The sequence below is a fragment of the Heterodontus francisci genome, chromosome 9 (assembly GCF_036365525.1).
Source record: "Heterodontus francisci isolate sHetFra1 chromosome 9, sHetFra1.hap1, whole genome shotgun sequence".
Taxonomy (NCBI): domain Eukaryota; kingdom Metazoa; phylum Chordata; class Chondrichthyes; order Heterodontiformes; family Heterodontidae; genus Heterodontus; species Heterodontus francisci.
In genome coordinates, this window is record NC_090379.1 from 23,982,323 (window position 1) to 24,007,877 (window position 25,555).

At 45.0% G+C, this 25,555-nt stretch overlaps 1 protein-coding gene across 7 annotated transcripts in view; it reads left to right on the forward strand.

Annotated features, from left to right (window-relative positions):
• ccdc85ca (coiled-coil domain containing 85C, a) overlaps positions 1 to 25,555 on the forward strand; it is a 226,826-nt gene that overhangs the window by 143,763 nt on the left and 57,508 nt on the right. For 4 of the 7 annotated variants that reach the window (XM_068038695.1, XM_068038697.1, XM_068038698.1 and 1 more), the window contains exon 3: positions 17,668 to 17,745. The exons of the other annotated variants lie outside the window; for them this stretch is intronic. In XM_068038695.1, the coding sequence (XP_067894796.1) occupies positions 17,668 to 17,745 (78 nt within the window). The remainder of the gene's footprint in view (positions 1 to 17,667; positions 17,746 to 25,555) is intronic. 7 annotated transcript variants of the gene reach the window in all.

Consider the following 25,555-nt stretch of genomic DNA (forward strand, 5'->3'; position numbering starts at 1 on the left):
TTTTGTAGATGGTACACACTGCTGCCACTGTGGGCCACTGGGAGGTGATGGTGTAGTGGTAATGTCACTGGACTAATAATCCAGAGGCAAATGCTCTGGGGACATGGGTTTGAATTCTGCCACAGCAGATGGTAAAATTTGAATTCAATGAATAAATCTGGAATTAAAAAGTTATTCTAATGGTGACCATGAAGTAAGGGTATGGTGAGTGGGCGGGAACGTGGAGTTGAATCCTAACAATCCATGATTGTTTTGAATGGCTCGATAGGCCATATGGTCTACTCCTGCTCCTATTTTTTTGTGTTCTTGTGCCAGTGGTGGAAGGAGTGAATGTTTAAGTGGCGGATGGGGTGCTGATCAAGCGGGCTGCTTTGTCCTGGATGCTGTCGAGCTTCTTGAGTGTTGTTGGAGCTGCACCCATCCAGGCAAATGGAGAGTATTCCATCACACTCCTGACTTGTCGATGGTGGACAGGCTTTGGGGAGTCAGGAGGTGAGTTACTCGCCGCAGAATTCTCAGCCTCTTGTAGCTACAGTATTTATATTTCTGGTGCAGTTCAGTTTCTGGTCCCCAGGATGTTGATGGGGGAATTCAGTGATGGTAATGCAGTTGAATGTCAAGGGGAGAGTGTCAGATTCTCTGTTGTTGCAGATGAAGATTGCCTGGCACTTGTATGGCACGAATGTTGCTTGCCACTTATCAGTCCAAACCTGAATGTTGTCCAGGTCTTGCTGCGTGGAGGCACGGATTGTTTCAGGATCTGAGGAGTCTTGACTAAACCAAGGATTGAATCCAAATTCTCAATATGGAATACCTTTTGAAAGGAGTTGCAAAATTTTCCAAGACAAATTAAACTGAGCCAAATGGGACGGGTAAGCCAAATGTCAGGTGACATTCCATCACAGTTATTTTATTTTTAATTATTATGGTCTTTGTACAGTTTCAGAGCTGCGGCCTTGATAGGTTCTTTGGCACCTGTCAAATACAATAATTATCACTGGGATGTTGAGTCCACAGAATTTACTTTGCAAGATTAAGCCACTGCTTGAAGGATTCCTCATTAACAGTACCCCTTACAAATCTCCGTCAGCTGTCTCACCTGTAAAACGCTGTCTGCTGTCAGCCTTGGGCATCCTGCTCCTAACACACACTGGAACTCCATTTATTCAACTGTTAAAAAATGTTTATCGTTTAAAGGAAATCTGTGAAGGTTCAGCAATTTTTCCCCATTACTTTTGTAATCATCCACTTATCCTGTTTCTTTCTGTTTGTGCACATATATGCTGTGCTTTGTGGTTTCAATGTTTTATTCTCAAAGGCAGTGGGGTCTCAAGCTATATTATGATCACCATTATTTACAGCATTAGATTCTGGCCTGACTGGTCTCTCTTGATGTGCAAGTCTAGACAATGAAGATTCGCAGGATTTGCAACCAAAAGATTATCTCAGAGCTGCCTAATCCTGCCCTTACCTGATGATTACAAAGCCTGAGATCTAGCCTGAGATCCCAATAATCACACCACTTCAAATTGGAGTTATATTGCCCACTCTTCCAACGCCTGTCCTGGCCTCCTGAATTTTCCAAAGCGCTGCAGTGTATCGAATAGCCACAGTGACGTTCGGATCACTAAATACTCACCAGATGGCCCACGAAGAGTAGGATTAGTCTCTTCTCAACCCCAGGAACATGGAGCCATTTGTACTGATCCCACTATAACTCTGGATAAGAGCAGCAGAGTGAGCACAGATCAGATAGTGAACATTAGAACATGGGAGATAAGAGCAGGAGTAGGCCATTTGGGCCTTCAAGTCTGCTGTGTCATTCAACAAGATCATGGCTGATCTACCTTAGCTACAGTTTCCTGCGCTATCCTCATATGCCTTAATATCCTTAGTATCCAAAACTCTGATCTGAATATACTCAACGACTGAAAGGAACTTGAAAGAAAAGAACACCTTTCACAACCCCAGGACATCCCAAAGCACTTTACAGCCAATGTAGTGTAGGAAACACGGCAGTCAATTTGCACACAGCAAGCTCCCTAGGACCCTCTGGTCTGTCGGAGTCCATGAGTGGTTACTGGTGGCTATGTTTGACGTTTATTACACAGGTTCTCTGGCTATGCTACGCTGTGTGAATTTCTGGTGCTAATTTAATTATCATTTAAAAAAATTATTTGCACATTTTAACTTCTCTTCTTCAGGACTCTTCTTGCCACAAACTATTGAATGTGGCATGTGTTACAACCTCAGTGAGATTGTTAATGTGAAAAATATGAGATATGAAGCCCCCAGACCAATTTAAAGAATTAACACAAGATTTCACATTTCAGACTTTTATTATAACAACTTAATTAAAATAAATCCTCATTTAACTAAACAGTACTTTGTAAGTAAATGATACCCCAGATTACAAAGAAAGCTTACTTATTCGAATACTGGAAAACTTCACACCATAGTTATACATTGCACAGTCCATTTTGATGGCAAATTCCTTTCAGAATCACAGAATAATACAGCCAATTTTGAATCCACCTTATCAAGTTACCTTGTATCCCATGTGCATTTGCTTTCTTGATAAGTCTCCCATGTAGGACCTTGTCAAAGGCTTTGCTGAAATCCATGTAAACTACATCAACTGCACTACCCTCATCTACACACCTGGTCACATGCTCAAAAAATTCAATCAAATTTGTTCGGCATGACCTCCCTCTGACAAAGCCATGCTGACTATTCCTAATCAAATTTTGCTTCTCCAAGTGGAGATAGATTCTCTCCCTCTGAATTTTCTCCAATAGTTTCCCTGCCACTGAAGTGAGACTCACAGGTCTGTAGTTCCCTGGCTTGTCTCTACAACCTTTCTTAAATAGTGGGACCACATTAGCTGTTCTCCAGTCCTCTGGCACCTCCCCCGTGGCCAGAGAGGAATTAAAAATTAGGGTCAGAGCCCCTGCAATCTCCACCCTTGCCTCCCACAGCATCCTGGGACACAAATTGTCCGGACCTGGAGATTTGTCCACTTTTAAGCCTGCCAAAACCTCCAATACCTTGTCACTCCCTAAGACAATTTGCTCAAGAACCTCACAGTCTCTCTCTCTCAGTTCCATACCTACATCCTCATTCTCTTGGGTGAAGACAGATGTGAAGTATTCGTTCAACACCCTACCAATGTCCTCTAACTCCACCCACAGATTTCCCCCTTGGTCCCTAATGGGTCCTACTCTTTGCGGTTAAAAGTCCCAAACTCTCAGTCGCAATAGGTTGGATCTCCCAGACGTTTTTATAAATCAGTGTCCTCTTCCCTCACTTCTCCAAGCATTTCCAACCTCGACGTGCTTCAATAAGGCATTTCCTGGTGATCCTGTTGGTTTTCTTTTCCCTGCAGGGTTCAACTTTCATACCTCCAAGTCTTTGCAGCCTTTCGCTGTCTCAGGTTTCCGAGAGCAAGTGTTCCCTCTTTTTCTCTCTCGCTCTCACTCTCGCACTCGCACTCGCTCTCTCTCTCTCTCTCTTTTGGCTGCCACCACTGGTTTCTTCTCTTATAGCCTGATTGCCTTCAGAAAATCTTACATTTATCTAGAACCACAAGTTTATTGTCCTGTTCCAATATGCAAAGCCCAGAAGTCTGGTTTCACAGAGCCACTTGGGCCTTCCATAGTTCCCAGGTATTAAGAACTGCTTGGGTACGTTTGCATCTTCAGAATCACTGACCCCATATTTTACGAACCGAAAGTCTGCGGAGGGCAATATCCATTGTTCTTTAGGTGTTATCCCTGCAGTTTCTATTTTTTCAAAAAAAATTGTTTGATCTGTGCTCTTTGTTGTCCCGATAACAAAGACCTTTGTTTTGTCCTTTCACAGGGTGGATGTGAGGTAACCTGACCTTCCGAATGCCATCTTAAACTTCTAAAAATTACAATTAAAAAAAAAATTATGTTGCAAAGTCTAGCGTTCATAGCACATGTCTCTTATTTCCTGATCCCAGTCCTGTTCTTGGACTAACTGCTAGTGGGTACAAGAAGGAGCCCCAGGGCACTGTTTGAATTTTCCTCTCTCGCTGATGTTCTGTTCTGGTTTCTTCAGAGCGTAATTGGTTCCCTGTCCATCACCTACAAGGCACAAGCCAGGCATGTGACAGAAACATAGGAGCAGGAGTAGGCCATTCAGCCCATCGAGCCTGCTCTGCCTGGAATACTCCCCGATGGAATACCCTGGACTTGCCTGGATGGGTGCGGCTTCAACAACACTGAAGAAGTTCAACATCATCCAGCACAAAGTAGCCTGCATGATCGGCACCCTGTTCACCACCTTAAACATTCACTCTCTCCACCACAGTGGCATCTACAAGATACACTGCAGCATCTGCCAAGCCCACTACCTCTACCACTTAGAAGGACAAGGGCAGCGGAGGCATGACAGTAACACAATCTGCAATTACCCCTCCAAGTCACATACCATCCTGACTTGGAATTATATCGCCATTCCTTCACTGTCGCTGGATCAAAATCCCAAGACTCCCTCCCGAAATGCACTGTGGGTGTACCTACACCACATGGACTGCAGCAATTCAAGAAGGCAGTTCATCACCACCTTCTCAAGGGAAATTAAGGATGGGCAATAAATGCCGGCCTTACCAGCGACGCTCACATCCTGCGAACCCACTTTACTGGGCTATTAGGCAATAGGGTGAGGAGCGAAAGATAGGCATGAGTGAATTTAATCCTCAGATGAGACGAGCCCTCCTTTCCTCTCCTTACAACAACGATCAGCTCCAGCTAGAAATGCAACCCATCCAGAGGCCTTTTTTTTTCTCTCAGGATCTACAATCTGCAAAATTGTCACAATACATGGTAGCAGAAGCCTGAAGTGAGGCCAGAAACCAACTAGTGCTCTCCTCAAGCAGACAACCTCCCGAAAAGCATTGTACAATTGAGTCATGCACCAAATCATTGAGAGAAACTACAGCCGTGCAATCTTCTCATTAGTCCAGGACAGTAAAGCTCCTTTGTAACCTCTGCTTGCCGCCTTCACTCCAATCCCAACTTAATCAGTTTGTGAACAGTGTTCTGTGACCTCTCTAACCCTTTCCCAGAATGCCACGATGTCTGCCGCCTTCAGACAGCTGCTGCAATCCATTAATTTCAGAAGTAAGACCTGGTGAAGCGGCTTTTCAAATCCGTCTGAGCTTTGCTCCTCGTTTCAAATAATAACAAGTTTGCCACATGCGGTGAAACAGTTCCTGTAACGATCACTTCTGGCCATGACCATGGGCGGTCACTTTAGTCACCGGCTTCGTGCCTGGTCAAGTTGGATTGATTCATTTATTTTCAGGCCAGATGCTGTCATTGCTCATTACAGCTGCGCCAGCCGCTATTTCAATAGTTACTGATCCAGATGTCATTGTGACAAATTGGTACATTGTGGAGTACTGGGGGATGTTGGGGAGGGAGGAGGGGTGATGGTGGGGAGAAAAATCTATTGCCCAGGACGATTGTTGAACATTAGGCAATGTGATTCAGATTTAAAGCAGTAATATTATTTGGATCGCAATCCTGAAATTTTTGAAGATACTAGTGAACTAGCCATTTCCAAATTTGAGAGTAGGGAGAAAGTACACCTAATTTTGAGCCTAGGACCCTGTTGTGGGAGGGGATATATGTATATTTTTAACCATGACTTTTCTGTTCACTTTCCCTACACCCCTTCAACAAGGGCATCAGTTCACCCGGGTGGGATTTCAATTTCCAGTACTCCCACGCCAGGACTGTGCCAGTAATATCCAGTACTGAGCTGGATACCCTGCTGCTGATTTTCTAAATCCCATTCACCCCTCTCACTGACCTACATTAGCTCCCAGTCTGGCAATGCTACAATTTTATGATTTTCACCCTTGTTTTTAAGTCCCGCCATGCCCTTGCCTCTCCCAATCTCTGTCACCTCCTCCAGCCCTAAAACCCTCCAAGATCTATGCGCTCTTATAATTCTGGTTTCTTATGCATTCCCGATTTTCATCGCCCTATCATTAGCGGTTTTGCCTTGAGCTGCCTAGACCTTAAACATGGAATTCCCTCGCTAAACCTGTCCACCTCTCTATCTCTCTCTCCTCCTTTAAGATGCTTCTCAAAACCTACCTCTTTGACTGAGCTTTTGGCCATCTGCCCAATATCTCCTTAAGTGGTTTGGTTTCAAATTTTGTTTGATCTTACTCCTGTGAAGCACCCATGGATGTTTACGATGTTAAAGGTGCTATATAAGTGGAAGTTGATGCTGATGTTGTACTTGTGTGATAGCAAGCAAAAGCTATAAAATTGGGACTATCGCAGTAGCGGGACATAGTAGTTTTGAAATGAAGGTTTCTGCTACTTCTACAGATGGCAGCATAGGCCTGGCCTGCAAGCTACAAGAGAAAGTACTTACAAATTCCAGATTTAGGTTGGAGATGCAGAGAGCATAAGAAAACAAGGCAGACAGACCAAAGAGGGTGAGAAAGAAGATTACACATTAATGCCTCGTGTAACTTGCCTTTTATTTTTAACTGTGCTTCTGTTTGTGGTGCAAAGCAATGCCTGTCGCACGTAACTTATGACTGAGTATCTTGCAAGTAAATCTCACAAGTTGGATGTTTACAGTTCTACATTCTCTTTTGGACTGCTCTAAGCTGTTGCCATGACGGCGCTGTAGTGCTCTCCGAAACTGCTCAGCATTCAAGCCTTCTGGATCAGATTCCAGCCAATTCTGCTTTGACTCTTTGTCCTTAAACTAACAAAGCAGGCATTTTGAAAGTGCTCTTTGCCAGGGGGTTAAGTACAGAGCCTACCTGGGCAACCTCTCTTTCACAGAAGGACAGTTGCCCTTTTTTGAAAACAATGTTAGTGGGTTTATCTCGAAGACGTGTTTCCCAGCAGGCTCATCCTAAGCATCAAAAAAAAAACTTTTCAACGAATGGTTAACTGATGAAAGTCCCCATTGTATGGGAGCCATTGTCTGACTGTATTCGTCTGGTCTTTAATTATCGTAGTGCCTGACTACAATGTCACCAGGGATTGAACAATACTCTTTTTAACCAAGTTCAGTGCTGCAGTCTAATCAGTGCCACCATAAACAATTCTTTCATTGTATATTTAATAATATTCAGGACATGAGCTGTCACTTCCCATCAGGAGCAGAGAACTTGCTCTCTGGAAGGAGGAGGTTTTTCTTTCATTCATAGTCTCAGGCAGTTTAGTTTCTAATTTAAGAATACATCAATCCTTCATTTTGATTTTGGAAAGGCTGACGTTAATTGCAGGCAAATATTTAGACACCACAACGCTGAGATGGCTATGAATGTGCCAATATTGTAACATTGCCATGGACAATGGATGTCTTCTTTTAAACTTTATGATAAAGAAAAAGTTTCCAATTAAATGAATGGCTTTTTGTTTGTGAAAGGGTAACCAGATACAGCAGAGTGTTCCTATTGGTAACTGTCCAAATTGCGATGTCACTTCCCATGTAGGAGTGTTACACTGTGGAGTGAGGAGGAGTCTTCATCAATAAAAACAAGAGCCAGTAAGAAAAATGTTAATGCTTTTACTCCCTCATGATTGAAAAAGTAGATCTGACAAAAGAACCAGAGGCAAGATGAGGAGAATTTTTTTTTTAGCACAGCGATTTGTCACGATCTGGAATGCAGTGTCTGAAAGGGTGGTGCAAGCAGATTCAATAATAACTTTCAAAAACTTCGAAAGGGAAAGAGTTCCAGGGCAATAAGGGCAGGGGAGTGGGACTAATTGGACAGGTCTTTCAAAGAGCCGGCCCAGGAATGATGGGCCAAACGGACTCCTGTGCTGTTTAATTCTATGAATGTCACTGGATACTAAATGTTAAATATTTAAAGGAATTTAGATTTAATTCTTGACACATGATGAACTACAAGGATCGTCAGTAAGTAAATGATCTTGCAAAACCTTTTTGAACAATTGCTAATCACCTATGCTAAAAATTCTGTCTACCATTTTTCTATAATATAGTAGAATCCTCGCAGTCGTGTTCTCATGCTCCCCCAGTACACTGAAATCGATGGGTGACACCGTAATGGTCATGTCTTTTATTTTTACTCCAGAATCAGCACTGTAACCTCTTTCAGTCTTTTATAGCGCACACAGCAACCAATGTGCTGGCTGAGACTTTCCACCTAGTGCTTCACAGCACACAGTTGTATGTATATTAAAATGAAGGGCAGCAATATCATGTGCTTGCCAGTGCACAAGTGTAAAAGGCATTTTCTTTGAATAATTGTGGGAGTTTCACTCATGGGGGGGATTTTATGTGTGCGACACGGGTCTCGGCCACCGGCTGAAGTGCTGCGAGAGCCCCGCGTCTCCTATTCTGTGGGAGGCCCGTCGCATTACGTGCCAGTTAGGCACCTAAGTGGACAGCAGTGGGCTTTCCCTGGGTTTAATGACCCCGGCAATGGATGTCCCACCTGCTGAAAGCTGCCAGCCAAACAGAGGCCGACAGCGTAATGGACGCACTGGAGGCCAGGGATCATCGAGGGACCCAGGCCACAGGTGAGTCCTGGTGGGAGGAGTTTCCCGCAGTGGGGGGTTGTGAGGGAGGAGGGTATAGGGGAGTTGGCAGCAAGGGCAAGGAGCTAACTTTCAGTGGGTCTGACTTGCCTTTAATGAGGCACCCGCCCCCCCCCCCCCCCCCACCCTCACCACTACCCTCCCCTCCCCGGAACCGTCAGGCAACCCGCATGGGTTTGCTTTGTCAGGCAAACCCCACCTGCCAAAACTGAGGCACACATTATTTCGCCACATGAACATTAAACGTTAAAAATTGCAATCTCTGACTGGAAGGAGATTTGCCTCGTACCAGACAATGTGGGAACAAAGGGAACCAATCCCTGTTCCTCCAATACACAGAAGTGCTCAGACCAGTTTTAGTTACATGACTGACTGGCTGTTGCAGAGTTTTTGAACTCCCATCAAGGGAATTTGAACTGAGACAAAAGCCGTGTGCTCATGGAGTAAAGACCGCTCCTGGAACTAAGAACATCTCTCCTGCCTGCCTGCCTTCATCTCTTCCCACGGAACTGAATCTGGTGAAAACATGTGAAACGCAGAGAGAAAGGTTTGCCACGTGAACAACGTTTTAAGAAGATTACTGGGCCCCAACGAATCGCAAGACCATATCTTCAATTAAGGACTACAGCGAGCTCGAGAAACAGTAACAAGATATTGCCTCAAACTGTTCTACTTATCTTTCCTTCTGCTCTTTTCTATTCCTATCTGCATGTTGATATCGCGTGTGCATGTTAGCGTGAGCGCATCGTATATCCGTGGGCGTGAACCAGATTAGAGTTTAAGGTTGAGGGTTTAATAAATTTCCTCATTCTGCTTTAAACCAAAGAAAGCCTGTGTGTGATCAGTTCTTTGTCTTATAATTGGAAACTGTGAACAAGGATTCACAAAAAGGGGAGTTCAAAACACAGTGTGTTTAAAAATAAAACCCTGCGACAGTAAGACCAGGTAAAGACAGCAAAAGACCCCTCGACATTGCTCACCTGGTCGTAACAGCTTGGTGCACTCCCAGTGTGGCGACAGTCTCATCCGCTGCTGAGCTAATACTAGTGGCAGTGGGGTGAAGCCCTTAAGTCTCTTAATTGGTGGTGGGTTGGGAAGGCTGTCCATGGGCTTTCCCACCACGGACTTAATTGGGGTAGAGACCAATTAACTGCTCTCCCTGCCTTCAAACTCGCCACTGGGGGAAGCATAAAATTCCCCTGTAGTTTCTCATAGATTCAATAACAGTGAGGCAAGCTGTATCTCAAGAGTTCTGGGTAAAGCGTGTCATGGGTCTGCCACTGTTAACATTCCCCAGTCATCAAAGGTGCAGTCTGGAGCCTTCAGAGTTGAACGAAGGCTTCCTCAGAAATCACAGTGCAGTGACATCCCTCCTTTAAGTTTTGTACATCGACATGAGTCGAACCTGTGTGGCATTACACACAGGATGATGGGAGTTGTGAGGGGAGACATTTTAGCTTTAATCACCAGATAAAGAATGTGTGATAGTGTGAGTGTAATAGAAATTCAGGCAAAGTGTAGCTGACTTACTGGCATGTTTTGCACCCAATGATACAGGTTAAAATTACCCCCAGGGAGTTGAGACTAAGTGGAGGCAACCAGTGGAAGGGGTTTAGAAGCCAGGAATGATATGCCCAGGGCCCGCCAACATGATTCAGTCCCCATCTTAAAGCCAAGCATTCTGAGCTGAGTTTTCTCTAATACATTGGGCTGGATTTTGTGTAGGAGGCAGGGTTCCCGGCACAGGCTGAAAAGGCAGGGCGATCCCTGCCTTTGCCTGCTCCCCTCCCTGCCGGAGCGATCCTCTGGTCTTTTTACATCAAAGTTTCACGAGCCGCGATCTTGGTCCCGTTAAAGTTAGGGTCGCGCCTCCATTAGCTGCCGGCCAATCAGAGGGCCGGCAGCTCAGCAGTATCAGCAGCACCACCGGGAGCGGTGGCCACTGTCAGTACTGCAGAGGCCTCGGACCCAGGCCCAGCGGTGGAACCCCGGAGAAGAGTTAGGTGAGCCAGGGTTGCCAGGGCCAATCAGGAAGGCCCCAGTGAGGGGGACGGGGGTGGGCAAGGGGTGGTCATGCAGTCCAGGGGGTGGGGGGTCCTCAGAGGTGGTGGTTCACAGCTCACAGAGGAGGGAACCCACCCCTCCCACAAGCCCACAGGGAGGGTACCTCGTTTTACACGGCACCCTCCCCGCGTAACGGAGATACCCCTGATCACTGGTAAGATTCCAGCGGCAGCGGGAAGAGGCCTTTGATAGGCCACTTAAGGGCCTCAATTGGCCTCTGGGTGGGAAGGCCGTCAAGGTCTATCCCGCCTCTGTAAGATCGCTTGGAGACGGGGAGGCGACAAGGCCCTCTGCCCCCCCCCCCCAACCCTGCCTCCGGCCCCACCTCAGGGGGGCCCATAGAATCCAGCCCATTGGTTTGATAATATTTATAGTGAAATAGCAAAATCTACAATAGCAGTGATGTAGAAAGCGTGCGGACTTAGGAGTTTCTCTGCAGTTTCATCTGAGGAGCTGGGAGGTGCAAAACTGAGGAGCTACGTTGCTGCTAGTGGTAGGAGGATGGAATTAGAGTATCATTGGTAGTTCCCATTATCAGAATATATAATGGGAAGAAGTTAACACAAAAGTGTGACAAAACATGACAACCAAAGTAAGGTTTTGTAGATAGAAAGAGTGCACAGATATAAGCTTTTTAATGGAATATAAAATGTTAATTTGTCCAAGTTTGGGTTGCCCTCATCATCACCCGGCTATTCCTACTTCCCAGCAAGTCCTCTTCTTCCCTGTTCCTATTTACAGTAGACATCTTTGTAGGGGGCCAAGTACTACCTACATCACTACCATTGTTTAAACTAGATTCTATGGCTAACTGTGGATGAATACTTGGTGAGTACCCTTACTCGTCCAAGGTGACTGGCAATTTGTCCTTAAGCATCATGATTCTGTCCTCGATGCGTCACGCATTTTGCTGTTGCACCTTCTGAGCCATTGACTTTGAGTAGTGAGTTCTTCTGCCTCAGCTGCAGGTCCAGGCTTTGTACACTTGAAAAGGGGTGACGAATCTTGTACAGCATCTTGTGAAGTTGCTGTTCCCCTTCACTTTGCCTAGCATGCCAGCTGAGGCAAGGTCCCAGGGTGTTCCCGCCAGTGTGCACTACCAGCTCCTTGGAAGCATAGCGAACAGTTGCACAGTAGTGGGAGACTGGTGCTCCTTGTCCACACCCAGGCTGTCATGGGTGTGCAGCTGACAAGGATACTAAAGGACTACTGCTCACATATTACACCATACACCAAAAGAGGGAATTAGTGCATGACATCAAAGAGAGAAAGATACAGTACTTCGATCACATCATTAGAGCAGAAGTTAGACAGAGACAATTATTGGAAGGAAACATTGATGGAAAACGTAAAAGAGAGAAGCAGAGAAGAAAATGGATGACAGATATAATGGACTGGATGCAGTTGACATATGCAGAATGTGTAAGGACAGCAAAGGACAGACAGAGGTGGAGATCCGGACAGCCAACCTTCTGGGAAGAAGATGACATCAACGAATGACCAAAAGATTATTATGAGTATGTGTTATTCATTCCCTCCCCATAATAACTCCAAAGCTGAGCTTCCACCAAAGCTGTTGTTTTCTGGCCGCTTTTGGCTGGAAGAAGTCACAGAAGCACAGCCCAGTGAAGAAATAGTGACTTGCACTTACCTTTGGGAAGTGTGGCCACTTTTGCAACGTAGGAAACATGGCAGCCATTTTGAGCACAGCAAGCTCCAGCAAACAGCAATTTGATAAGGACCACATAATCTGTTTTAGTGCTGTTGATTGAGGGATAAATATTGGCCAGGGCACTGGGGAAAACCCTTCTGTTCTTCGAAATAGTGCCGTGGGATTATTCACATCCACCTAAGAGGGCAGATGGAGCCTCAGTTTACCATCATCCAAAAGCCGGCACCTCCAACAATACGGCATTCCCTCGGTACTGCGTTGAGCGTGCCAGCCTAGATTTTTTTTGTCCTCAGAAGACTCCTTTATCTCCTCATCACCACCCATCCCCAAAGTAGCTAAAGTAATGAAATCCAATTTAAATTCAACTTTCTATCGCTCACTTAGAGAGGAAGATCCATGTCAAATAGTAAAAGAAGACTCTCTGAAATTTCCTCATACTCCATGGTATTGATCCTTCTAACATTAAAAAAAAATTGGCAATTCTTATCATTACAGAAATATCAACGGCAGAAGTCTGTTTAACAGCTGGTTTGTTGCTGATTTGAATCCATGCAGTTAAATGAGCTTCAGCACTCTCTATTGGTCCCCACAATTGTATTGCCTTCATTTTGTTTTCAGGATTGACTTACTGTGGTAGAAATTTAATAATTTTATTTCCAATATACTAGCAACTTGCACTTTTATGGCACGTTTAATGTAAGAAACATCGTCTGACACTTTACAGAGGAGAGCAGGGATGGCGGGTGGTAGTAGAATGTCAGGAGAGGTGATTGAAAGTACAACTGAAGGAGAGAGGAGCAAGGAAAGAGGTTTGAGGAGTGTGGGGCCAAGAAAGATAATCACAGAATCATACAGCACAGAAGGAGGCCATTCAGCCCTGTGCCAGCTCTTTGAGTGAGCTATCCGATTAGTGCCACTGCCCCTGCTCTATCCCCATAGCCCTATTAGTTTTTCCTTTTCAAGTATTTATCCAATTCCCTTTTGTAAGTTACCATTGAATCTGCTTCCATCGCCCGTTCAGGCGGTACATTCCAGATCATAACTTGCTGCGTAAAAGAAAATCTCCTCTTTCCTCTAGTTCCTTTACCAATTATTTTAAAAGGACCTGGAAAATTCTAGGTTTTAGAAGGAATACAACTTTTGAAGGAAATGGGCAGAGTCCCAACCATCAGCCATCCCCTTTAGAGAGAAAGAAGAATGCATGTATGTCGTGCATGTGTTTTCGAGTGTATCTATATGGCCTGATGGTGACTGCTACTTAAATACTGTTAGGTTCACTGGAAATTTTGACAAGAATACAAAAAATGTTGAACCTGAAAATGTGCCTGGTGATATAGCTGGACGTAAGGCCAAGGTGTACTCTCCAGGAACCCCTGTCGTAGATCCTGGTGGACATTCTAGAGTCAAGGGGAGATTCCCCACTTTATGTTGCAGTGTCAGGAGCCCGAGCCACTAGTGGGTGTATCTAGGCACTCCGCTACAGTGACACGGGCAGACAGCCTGACAGAAGTTTTTGGGCCAAAGGCTACTGATTCCCTTTCCGGCCCGTAAACACCCAGCAATCCACCTTTGTAAGGAGGAGCCACATTTAAGTTTACTTTTACAAAATAATGGTGTTCCTCTTTGAGGGTGCAAGGCTTCATGTTGGCATGGTGTGCCTGATCACATCTGGTGTACCTCTGTGGACCCTACGATGAGTTTCAGTGAAAGTTGGGAGAAGCAACAACTCCCAAAGTTCAGAGTCCCAACCCCTCCTCCCCTCAAGGGAAGAGGCTCCGTCCTCACAAGCCCATCCCAGAAGTTGCAGCTGAGCACTGGAATCTGATGTATCCAGGTTCCGGCTTAGATTTCAACCCTTCTGGTTCATTGTACCAGAGGGCAGCAGGTTTTTGGACCATTGATTTCCATGCTTGCATTCTCTCATCTGAAGGTAAGGATGATTTTTTCCCTATAACAGGACCAAACAATTTCTCTTCATTTCCTCCTTCTTAGCTCGCAGGACGAAATAATTCGCCAAGAAATTTCAGACAGGTACATACATACCCCAGAGCATTCTGGGAGGCATGCTTTGTAGTGGTGGTTGTGGTTAGGTAATGGTGTTTGATGTGGTGACACTTCCTGCTCTTGACTTTTTTTTTTAACACAATTCAGTGCGAGGGATTTGTCACCCCAGAGAAATCTCGAGAAGGGAAACAAAAGCAAAATACCGCAAACGCTGGAAATCTGAAAGAAAATGCTGGAAACACTCAGCAGTTGCATCTCAGTTAAACGTCTTCCAGTTCTAACAAAAAACCATCAACCTGAAATGTTAGCTTTTGATTAGATCAGAGATACAGCACTGAAACAGGCCCTTCGGCCCACCGAGTCTGTGCCGAACATCAACCACCCATTTATACTAATCCTACACTAATCCCATATTCCTACCAAACATCCCCACCTGTCCCTATATTTCCCTACCACCTACCTATACTAGTGACAATTTATAATGGCCAATTTACCTACCAACCTGCAAGTCTTTTGGCTTGTGGGAGGAAACCGGAGCACCCGGAGAAAACCCACGCAGACACAGGGAGAACTTGCAAACTCCACACAGGCAGTACCCGGAATCGAACCCGGGTCCCTGGAGCTGTGAGGCTGCGGTGCTAACCACTGCGCCACTGTGCCGTCCCCTTTCTGCACAGCCACTGCCAGACCTGCTGAGCATTTCCAGCATTTTCTGTTTTTACTCCAGAATGGAATGTTGCTTTTCTCTTTCTGTATGTCTCTTCCCATTCGCACCCCCATCCCCCACCCCCCAAAAAGGTATAATATTATTTAATGGCATTTGATTTATTATTTCATACTATTTACTGTCATCTACACAACTCTAATTGTCATGGGCTGAAATGCTAAAAGCCTCTTGATTGTAAGCTCACAAGTAATATTGATCACAGATTGGATAAAGGGGGCATTCCAGGATTTCTGCTTTAGCAGTATCATATCTGCTTGTTCCTTAGTGTCTGTGCGTATTTTCTTTATTTCATTTCCGTGTAGACTGCCGAGAGTAAATAATTAGTAAGTTATCCGCATGAAGCAGGGGTCAAGGATCACTTAGTTAAGTGGCATGACTGCTTGGCGCTTGCCTGCTTACTGATGGTTTTCTTTTAATGAATACTGATTTTTATTAACTGTGCATGACGGTTACAAAAATGCTTAATTTTTTGCAGCCAAAGAAATTTGTTGCGGTAAAAATGGATGGTAATCCAAGGGTTGCCAATGGAACAATCCACTTACGTTCCAGTTATGTTTGTGTAGCGTCAGGAAAACGTGTGGTCCTTTGTTGAATACCCTGAGAATATAGTGATGTTTGGTTCACATGTGACTCATAGAAGTCTGGGCGCGTGCTCAAGGAACCAGCACTTGCTGCCTGTGTTGTAACACTGAGCCGTTTAAACCAGGAAAGGTCTAGGTTTGATCCTTTATCTGATGCTGGGCTAACTAAGCTCAATGAGGTTGGCAAAGGCAGCAGTTAGACTTGGTGCCCTCAGAATAGGGAAGGAGGGCCCAGCAGACGTTGCCTCTGTGTGTTAACCAAGGCCCCTACTGGAAAGTGCATGAGTGTATACACTGGGGCGGAGGGAGGTGGTGCAGAGGGGGAAAGTCAGAATTGGGTGTGATGCTCCACATGAAGATCAGCCTGCCGTCAGGTGATTTGAAAAATGGTGATTTGCATGAAGTACTGGAGCACATCTAGTAACCGTGAAGTCTATACCACTGTGTTGGCTATAAGTCCGGTGTTCAACTCAACAGTCCAATTTCTGGGTAGACTGTCTAGCAATTGGCTTGTTTTGAAACTGAGCTGTGGAAGTCCTGTTTTTGTGGGCGAGGTACAAGATTTGGTAGCAAGCACTTCCAAAGCTCTTTATTACCATACTCAACTAGTTCAATATGACCAGAATCAAATTCTGTTGTTTGTGTTTTAGTCCAAGGACATTATACTCGAGCAAGTTATTATGATCTGGCATGTACTGCCTGAAGGGGTGGCGGAAGCAGGTTACATAGCGACTTTCAAAAGGGAATATGATATAGACCTGGAAAGGGAAGTCTCCACGGCTCTGAGGAAGGAGCAGAGGAGTGGGACTAATTAGGCAGCTCTTTCAAAAAGCTAGCACAGGTGGTATGATGGGCTGAATGACCTCATTCTGTACTGTTTGATTCTATGATTTTCTATAGTGTGGAGAAATGTTCAAGGTATAGCCTTGCAAAAGAACTTTAAAAAGTAATTTTCCGATAGAATTACATAGAATTTACAGAACAGAAACAGGCCATTTGGCCGAACTGGCGTAGAGCCTCACTCTATCCCTCTGCACCAAACCCTAGTTCCTTTCTCCCTCATGTGCTTATCTAACTTCCCCTTAAATGCATCTATGCTACTTGCCTCAACCACTCCTTGTCGTAGTGAGTTCCACATTCTTACTACTTTTTGGGTAAAGAGGTTCCTCCTTAATTCCCTAATTGGATTTATTGGTGACTATCTGATACGTATGACCTCTCGTTTTGTTTTCCCTCACAAGTGGAAGCATTTTCTCTGTATCCACTCTATTAAACTCTTACATTATCTTAAAGACCTCTGCCAGGTCACCCCTCAGCCTTCTCTTTTCAATTGTAAAGAGCCCCAACCTACTCAGTCCCTGATCGATCTGGGAGGCTGCCAGATGTCGAACAGAAGGAGCAAAAACGTAATCTTTCACTGGGAAGCACAGCTTCAAACATCACTGTTTGGTAAGAAGCAACAATCTGTGTGCTGTCAATCAAATGATCACTTGTTTCCTAACTAACAACAGTTACTGTCAATCAATCTAAGCCCCACATCTGTGTGGACTGGGCCAAAGGTAACAACACCATGTACCACAGCACCTTCACGAAAGGAGAGAGTTTGCTGAAACAGTGTACAACAAAAAATAGGCCAACAATGGATCAGGGTCCTTTTTAGTTTATTTTCATCTGGTTAATTCTGAGGCTGGATGTGTTAACAGTTCTCATGTACCTCCCTTTCTTCCCCCTTCCCCTCAAAACTAATTTATTAAGTTGGTACAGGTGTAAAGTGTGAGGTTGTTTTATCTGACAGCTCAGTAAGGGGCAGGATGTGGTACCTGGAGCGAGGGGGAAATTCTGAGTTATGAAATTCAAACAAACTTGAGACTCTTACAAAGAATTATCGGGGTTTTAGCCAGTTTGTTGTTTGCTCTTATCTTTTCCAGTCTCTCAAAAGTCTTAGTATATTTTTAATTTCCCTTTTACTTTTAGATGATCATTTTGTCTGTTGCATTTCTTCACAAGTTCTCTTGCTTTCAGCTTTAACTTTTCCCCATTTCTTTCAAGGACTGTTCTCCAGAGCACAGCTCGTACCTTTCCAGTTTAAGCTTGCAGAGATCTGTTAGACCTTCGTATGCAATCAAGGTGAGGCATGTTAGTGTTGGGTGATTGACACTGTTAATGAATGACCAGCCAGCCTGACCCACTTGTGGAAGCTGTTTGTTGGGGGTTGGGGGTGGGGGGGGGGGGGGTGGGATTAGACCTGTCATTGGAAAATGGGATGTCTACTCCAGAGAACCCTAAAAGCCAAAGCGCCAATGGGTAAGGTTGTTCTGGCTGGAGAGGCAGCAAGAAATTGCCAGTACACTGTGTGCTGTTCTGTTCTGGTTGATTAAACTTGGCTGAAAGTCTCTGTGCACATTTGCTGGGGGTTGTGGTAATGGTGGGTATGGTGAGTGCTATTCACTGGTTCTGCAGCTATGTGCTCTCAGTTGAAATACATTGGGTGTAATGCTACTGGAAGAGAATGTGAACTCCAAGCAAGTCAATTTGAATTTTTCAATAGCTTGGTTTGGAGACCCTTAAGCATGTTGATGAGTTTCTACATACGCCAGACCAAAAAGACATTTTGGGCTGTGGAACTAATTTCAGTTTGCCGCTAAGTGTCCAGATTCAAATTCAAACCCCTGCTGCAAATCGACTTTGGGCATTAATGCTGGATAATGAGTCCCATTAACCCTTCTGAAAGGTTCTTCCTTCATCGTTGTTTCCTTAACCATGGGCTCCAATTGTCCAAGAATGAGTTACTCTCAATCCTAAAGGTTTGCACTTGCAAGTCTTTGTTCTTTTAAAGCATTTTTGACACAACTTGCATCTTAAATAGTATCTTTGATGTAAGAAAACATCCCAAGACACTTTACAAATATGCGCAAGGGGAAACCACAACTGCAGCTGTGCAGATCTTCTTCCCTTAGTTATACTTCGTTGGCTTAAACAAGGTCAATTCCAGTAACCAGTGTGGTCATAGACACATGAAAATCTGAATCTGTGATTCAGATATTGGGATAAGAAAGACAGTTCCAGTTACATTAACATGTGTCTGTACAAAAGTGGAGCCCAGCATACATACAGACAAGATCCCACATGGGAGACTTATCAAGAAAGCAAATGCACATGGGATACAAGGTAACTTGATAAGGTGGATTCAAAATTGGCTTAGCTGTAGGAGACAGAGAGTGATGACAGACTGCTGTTTTAGTGACTGGAAGCCAGTGTCCAGTGGCGTACCACTGGGATCTGTGCTGGGTCCCCTATTGTTTGTCACTTATATAAACGACATAGATGACTATGTGGGGGGTAGGATCAGTAAGTTTGCGGATGACACAAAGATTGGCCGAGTGGTTAACACTGAGGTGGAGTGTCTTAGGTTACAGGAAGATATAGACGGGATGGTCAAATGGGCAGAAAAGTGGCAGATGGAATTTAACGCTGAAAAGTGTGAGGTGATGCACTTTGGAAGGAGTAATGTGACACAGAGGTATTCAATGAATGGCCTGACACTGGGAAGTTCCGAGGAACAAAGGGACCTTGGCGTGTTTGTCCATAGATCTCTGAAGGCAGAAGGGCAAGTTAATAGGGTGGTGAAAAAGGCATATGGGACACTTGCCTTTATCAATCGAGGCATAGAATACAAAAGCAGGGAGGTCATGTTGGAGTTGTACAGAACTTTGGTAAGGCCACAGCTGGAGTACTGTGTGCAATTCTGGTCACCACATTATAGGAAGGATGTGATTGCATTGGAGGGGGTGCAGAGACGATTCACCAGGATGTTGCCTGGGATGGAACATTTAAGCTCTGAAGAGAGGTTGGATAGGCTTGGGTTGTTTTCACTGGAGCAGAGAAGACTGAGGGGTGACTTGGTCGAGGTGTACAAGATTATGAGGGGCATGGACAGGGTGGATAGGGAGCAGCTGTTCCCCTAAGTTGAAGGGTTAGTTATGAGGGGTGACAAGTTTAAGGTGAGGGGCGGGAGGTTTAAGGGGGACTTGAGGAAGAACATTTTTACCCAGAGGGTGGTGACGGTCTGGAATGCCCTGCCTGGGAGGGTGGTCGATGCATTTTGCCTCACATCCTTTAAAAAGTACCTGGATGAGCACTTGGCACGTCATAACATTCAAGGCTATGGGCCAAGTGCTGGCAAATGGGATTAGATAGACAGGTCAGGTGTTTTAATGCATCAGTGCAGACTCAATAGGCCGAAGGGCCTCTTCTGCACTATATTATTCTGTGATTCTGTGATACATCCAGAGACAGGCTCTTGAGTCTGAGGGTAGAGGAGCAGGGACACTCCTCTGCTGAAATAGGATGTAGGGAGCAGAAGCATAAAAGTACTCTTAGGGCGAGTTCCACTCGAGACCTTGAACTGCCATTGCTGAGGGTATTGTGGTTTTGTGGGGCTGCACACTTCCTACCCTTTTGAAAAAATGATCAGATGACAAGTGATAAGTGAAGAGTGGCTTTGTGAGGCATTTTATTGAAAATAAGTCACAGTGGCGGCACAGTGGTGCAATGGTTAGCACCGCAGCCTCACAGCTCCAGGGACCCGGGTTCAATTCTGGGTACTGCCTGTGTGGAGTTTGCAAGTTCTCCCTGTGACCGTGTGGGTTTTCGCCGGGTGCTCCGGTTTCCTCCCACCGCCAAAGACTTGCAGGTGATGGGTAAATTGGCCATTGTAAATTGCCCCTAGTGTAGGTAGGTGGTAGGGAATATGGGATCACTGTAGGGTTAGTATAAATGGTTCTTGGTTGGCACAGACTCGGTGGGCCGAAGGGCCTGTTTCAGTGTTGTATCTCTAAATAAATAAATAAGCCAGAATTGCCAATTTTCAAGCAGTGTGATGTTTCATTGTATACAGAGTTTCATGGCAGCACTCGGCAGTCTGGAGCCTGTTGTATCCAGAACACACAGGATTACATTCCATGTAGTAACGTGCTGGAAAAACAGTACAAAATGCAACAGCAATCAGGAAGCTAGGATCAGAAGGAACGGCAGAACGCTATCAATGTAAAGGAATTCACAGTGCGATCTGCCAAGAGGAGCACCCTGGGAGCTTTAGTGGTTGTGAATTTTCGGCAGGCTGGGCACTAACTTTTTGTTCTGTTCTGTTGCTGTTTTTTTGATGTCGCCTTTCTGAGTACAAGATGATGCATTTTATTACATGTCACTACTCCACTGTGTTAACTGAAAGCACCAAACCTACAGCATTTCCTTCCCTGTATCTCCTGCATTATTTGTAGAGACACGGTCTGATCTCGTACTGAGCAGCCACTTCCTTCTATTGAAGTACGGGTTCCGATGAAGGGTCACTGACCCGAAACGTTAACTCTGCTTCTCTTTCCACAGATGCTGCCAGACCTGCTGAGTGGTTCCAGCATTTCTTGTTTTTATTTCAGATTTCCAGCATCCGCAGTATTTTGCTTTCACTTCCTTCTATTCACTCCTTTACTCTCCCCTACTCCACTCCCTCGTATGAACACAACCATCTGACTGTAAGGCTGGGCATGTGACCTGCTCCCATTAAACTGGCTGCAAAGAAACACATGATAGGTTGACTCACCTACTGATTCTTATTTTAAGCAAATTTCACTCTCTCCCTCCCACTCCCCACCCCCAACATAAGGGTCCAGTCACTGCTCAGTGCTTCCCCCTGATGGTCAATGTGAAATGAGACAGTTGTCAACATCTTGTCAACAGTGGCAGAATGAGGAGATCCTCTCACATATGCGGTCATGCGAATAGGAACAGGAATAAGCCATTCAGTCCCTCAAGCCTGTTTCCGTCATTCAACTGGATCATGGCTGATCTGTCCCTCTGCACCATTTACCCACCTTTGTTCTAGATCTCTCAATAACATTAGCCTAATAAAATTCTCCCAATCTCCTTGAAAATTTCAATTGACGCAGCATCCATAGCCATGTAGTGGTTGTGATATATGAAGATGAGAGTTTGCGCATAGTTACTGATATGTTGCTGGTACACCTAACACTTGATCACTTATTATAGGGGGAAAATACTAAAGTATATACAAGTGCAGAGGATAATGCTGTAGGTACAAGATTTATTTTCAAGAGGTATTGAAGGAAGTTTTGATTATTGGCCATTTATTTTGTGTATTTCTTTTGCATTTTGATACGAACAGGTACAGGCCATTTCGCTCCTCGAGTCTGTTCCAGACCTCAATGCAAATATCATTTCTCCCGAGAAGGGTTAGAGATACTGGTCCCAAACATCCTCGGCCTAGCGATACATTATGGTGCAAGTCAGCTGAGGAGGAAAAAAGAGGAAAGACTTGCATTTATATAGTGCCTTAGTCGGCCTTAGGATGTCCCAAAGTGTGTTCCAGCCATAAAATAGTTTTGAAGTGTAGTCATTGGTTGGAGCGTCACAACTGAGGCCCCAATGTCCAGCTGAATACTGATCTGGACCAGGCATTCTAAATGTGTTAGTTGCCCCTAATCCAGGATGTTAAAGGCAATTACCAATGTGCAGCTGAAATCTGTAATTCAGCAAAATACCAGAGACTCAACCTGGGACCTGCCTGGTCTGTGTGGGTCATATATTCAAGTCTTAAATCAGTTGGGGGAGAGCCACACACTTGGCTTTTTTTCAATGCTTTTGTCTTACCATCCCTGAAGGCAGTGTCTCATGTTGGGGTATAGTTCCCATGGCTATTTGTCTCACCGTTGCCTGGCCAAAGAGTCTAGATGGTGAGTGTGATGTAGCTGTTCTGTTGTGGGGACTTCCCAAGTGCATCCCAATCCTGCCCTCACCTCGTGCACACACACACACAGCCAGCAGGAATCACTGAGAATCCTAGCCAATTGATCTTGGGAATGCTGAAGCTAATTGGAGCCTATTGTCTAACCATTAGTGATGGCTACTCAGGGATTGAACCTGACGGCACCTTGTATGTAAGTGCATCTAGCCACTCAGACCCCCCAGGGAATGCATACTGTTGTTTCTTTTAAAGTGATGGCATACCTAAATCCAAACTGATTTATGTTGAACTGAACTTCCAATACTTCCGTTGATATAGCAATCACTCCCTTTATTAGCCAGCAGCCTTTTATTTCCTTCCCTCATTCCTGCCCTGCATTATAATAATCACATCCCTAGGCAGTAGCTTGCCAAACCTGTCAGAGCTCCAAGTTATTATTAATGTAGGGTCGTGATTGAAAGCTAGATGGAAGAACTCATAGGCACTAGCATTTCATCATGATAGCTGTCTCTTCAATCTTATTTGAACTCAAATTGTCCAAGAAATGGACTGACAGCAAATTAGGATTATTCATGCACGTTATTGTTTAAAGATGCTGTGTATCTAGCTGGCCTTTGAAAGATTGATGGTGAGTTTGGTTAATGTGTAATGTGTCAGCCAGCACAAGCAGCACAGAGGTACCCTGTCAGATCCCAATAATAGGAGGAGGGGAAAAGTGCAAGCTGACCTGAATGATGTGCACTGGGAAGAAAAGCTGAGCTAAAGCTCTAGGCAGACTTCATTCTTTGCTTCTCAGAGGGTTGAATATCATGGGGTAAACAGCAGCGAACTGCTTTCTTGGACTGTTTGCTTCCTTCGCTTTTGTATCTGATTAAATAAACATCAAGTGTGCTGTTTGAGATTGGCTGAGACACTGGTGAGGTAAGATATGCAGCCTCCAAGCAAGCAGTTTACAACTTTCTTCCATGCCTTTTTTATCTCCTAGACTTGACTTTTCCAACAGCCTCCTGGCCAGCCTTTCATCTTTCACCCTTTGTAAACTTTAGTTCTTCCAAAGCTCTGCTGTCTACATCCTAACTCATGCTCAGACCCATCCACCCATCATCCCTCACTGACCTACAATGGCTCCCAGTTAAGCAACGCCTCAATTTTAAAATTCTCATCCTTGTTGTCAAATCCCTCCATGGTCTCACCTCTCCCTATCTCTGTAACATCCTCCAGCCCTACAACCCTCCTAAGATATCTGCCTCTTCTATTTCTATTTGTGGGTCTCTGATTTTAATTGCTCCATCATCTGTGGCTGTGCCTTCAGTTGTCTGGGCACTAAGCTCTGAAATTCCCTTCCTAAACCTCTCTGCCTCGCCACCTCTCTTTCCTCCTCTAAGACATTCCTTAAAACCTAACTCCTTGACCAAGCATTTGGTCACCTGTTATAATATCTCCCAGTGTAGCCTGGTGACAGATATTGTATGATACTGCTCCTGTGAAGCAATTTGGGACATTTGACTACATTAAAGATGCTTTGTAAATGTCAGTTGTTATTGTTGAATCCCCAGGGATATGCTCAAGTAGGTTAAATAACTGAGACAATGGTGTAATTCTAGCCCCAAAAATAAGTGAGTTGGGGTTGAGTGAGATGTAAAAATTCTAAAAAATCTCAAACCTGACCTGCACCCACCTCCAATCCGCCCATACAGAGTTTAATGGAGGCAGGACAGGGGACAGGCAGCCAACCAGCTCACAGGAGGCGGGTTGCCATTTAAATATTATAATGAGGTTTAACTGGTTTAACCCTGGTCGAGCGGGATTTGTGCGTCTCAGGAATCCCGGCAGCTCAAGAGAGGCGAGGACAGCACTGGGGAAAAGGTAAGACCATTTACACCACTGCTTGTGGGTCAGGAAAGGCAGGAGTGTTTCCCCCAGATCCCCAAGCTCCCTAGCTACATTCTCCCTGCCATTGGACATTGGGGAATCCAGCCAATGGATCACCCTGCCCTGCACCGCCCTCCTTTCGCCACCCACCCCCCCCAACTCCCCCAGAATCAGACTACCCCCTTCTTGGGGATCATGACCGCTCCTCCCAAGATCCAGACATCCCCTCCCACCCCCAACGCTCCTACTAGTGCAGCAGTGGATTCCTTACCTGGTCCTATGGCCTCATCTTGAGGGATCCCCGCTGAACTGTCAATCAGGCTGGCTTCCTGGCAGTGAATGCAGACAAAAAGACTCACGCTTTAGTGTTTAAAACTGTACAGATTGTGGGGAAAGCCAAAGCCCCAGGTTTCCTGAGCAAAACACCTCCCTCCTGCCTGTGCAATCCGTCCCTGTCAGTATTGGGCTCAATGCATTTATGGTGCTATGTGTGGTGATGATGTGTGATGGTGATGATCCCTGAGTTTGGATCACATTACAGCCCATTGCTCATTGCTCATCATTCTTCAGGCAAGAAATCATATTGCAAGTTTGATAATAGCAGAGAATTCAGATATAGTCTATCTGCTGAAATATTCTATTCCTGAATAATTTTTTTTGTATGAACCTTTTGCGCATTAAGTACTGGAAATAGGACACTTTCCATTATCAGGCTCAGTGGGATTAGATTGTCTGCTCATTCCCCTACCAATTTCTCTGTGGATTTAGGGTGGGCGCAGATGGAGGACTGTTGAGCACACAGTCTAATGCAGGCATGCCTTCTCTTCCCCCCTCAATAGTAACAACCAGTTTCCCTGTTGATGGACCAAGTGGCTTTAAGTCAGGTGGGTGCAAATTAAGTTGAGGTGAGGAATTTGGTCTCCACCTTATTTCCTGTTGTTTTCCCTGACTGAGCACGAGATACAGGACCATCAGTTCGTTCCTGAGGTCCTGAGTTTAAGCTCAGCACAGGGGGATTTCAATGGAAAAAGGCATGTCAAAGCACTGGGCATAGCCATGAGCATCTGGAAGAATGAATAAAATCTATACTGTATTTATTTTGCAGGCTGCTCTGTGGCTGCACTTCTTTTGCTACAGCCTTTTGCAACAAGTCTCCTCTTCACCTCTAGTCTGTTGCATTCCCTGGCAGGAGTCACAGAGCCCACATCCTGCATTCAAACAATCCTGCGGCCAGAACTATGGCCAGGGCCAGGGGTGCCATCTCTGTGTTGGGCAGGGGTTTTGTCCCTCGGAATTACACTCCAC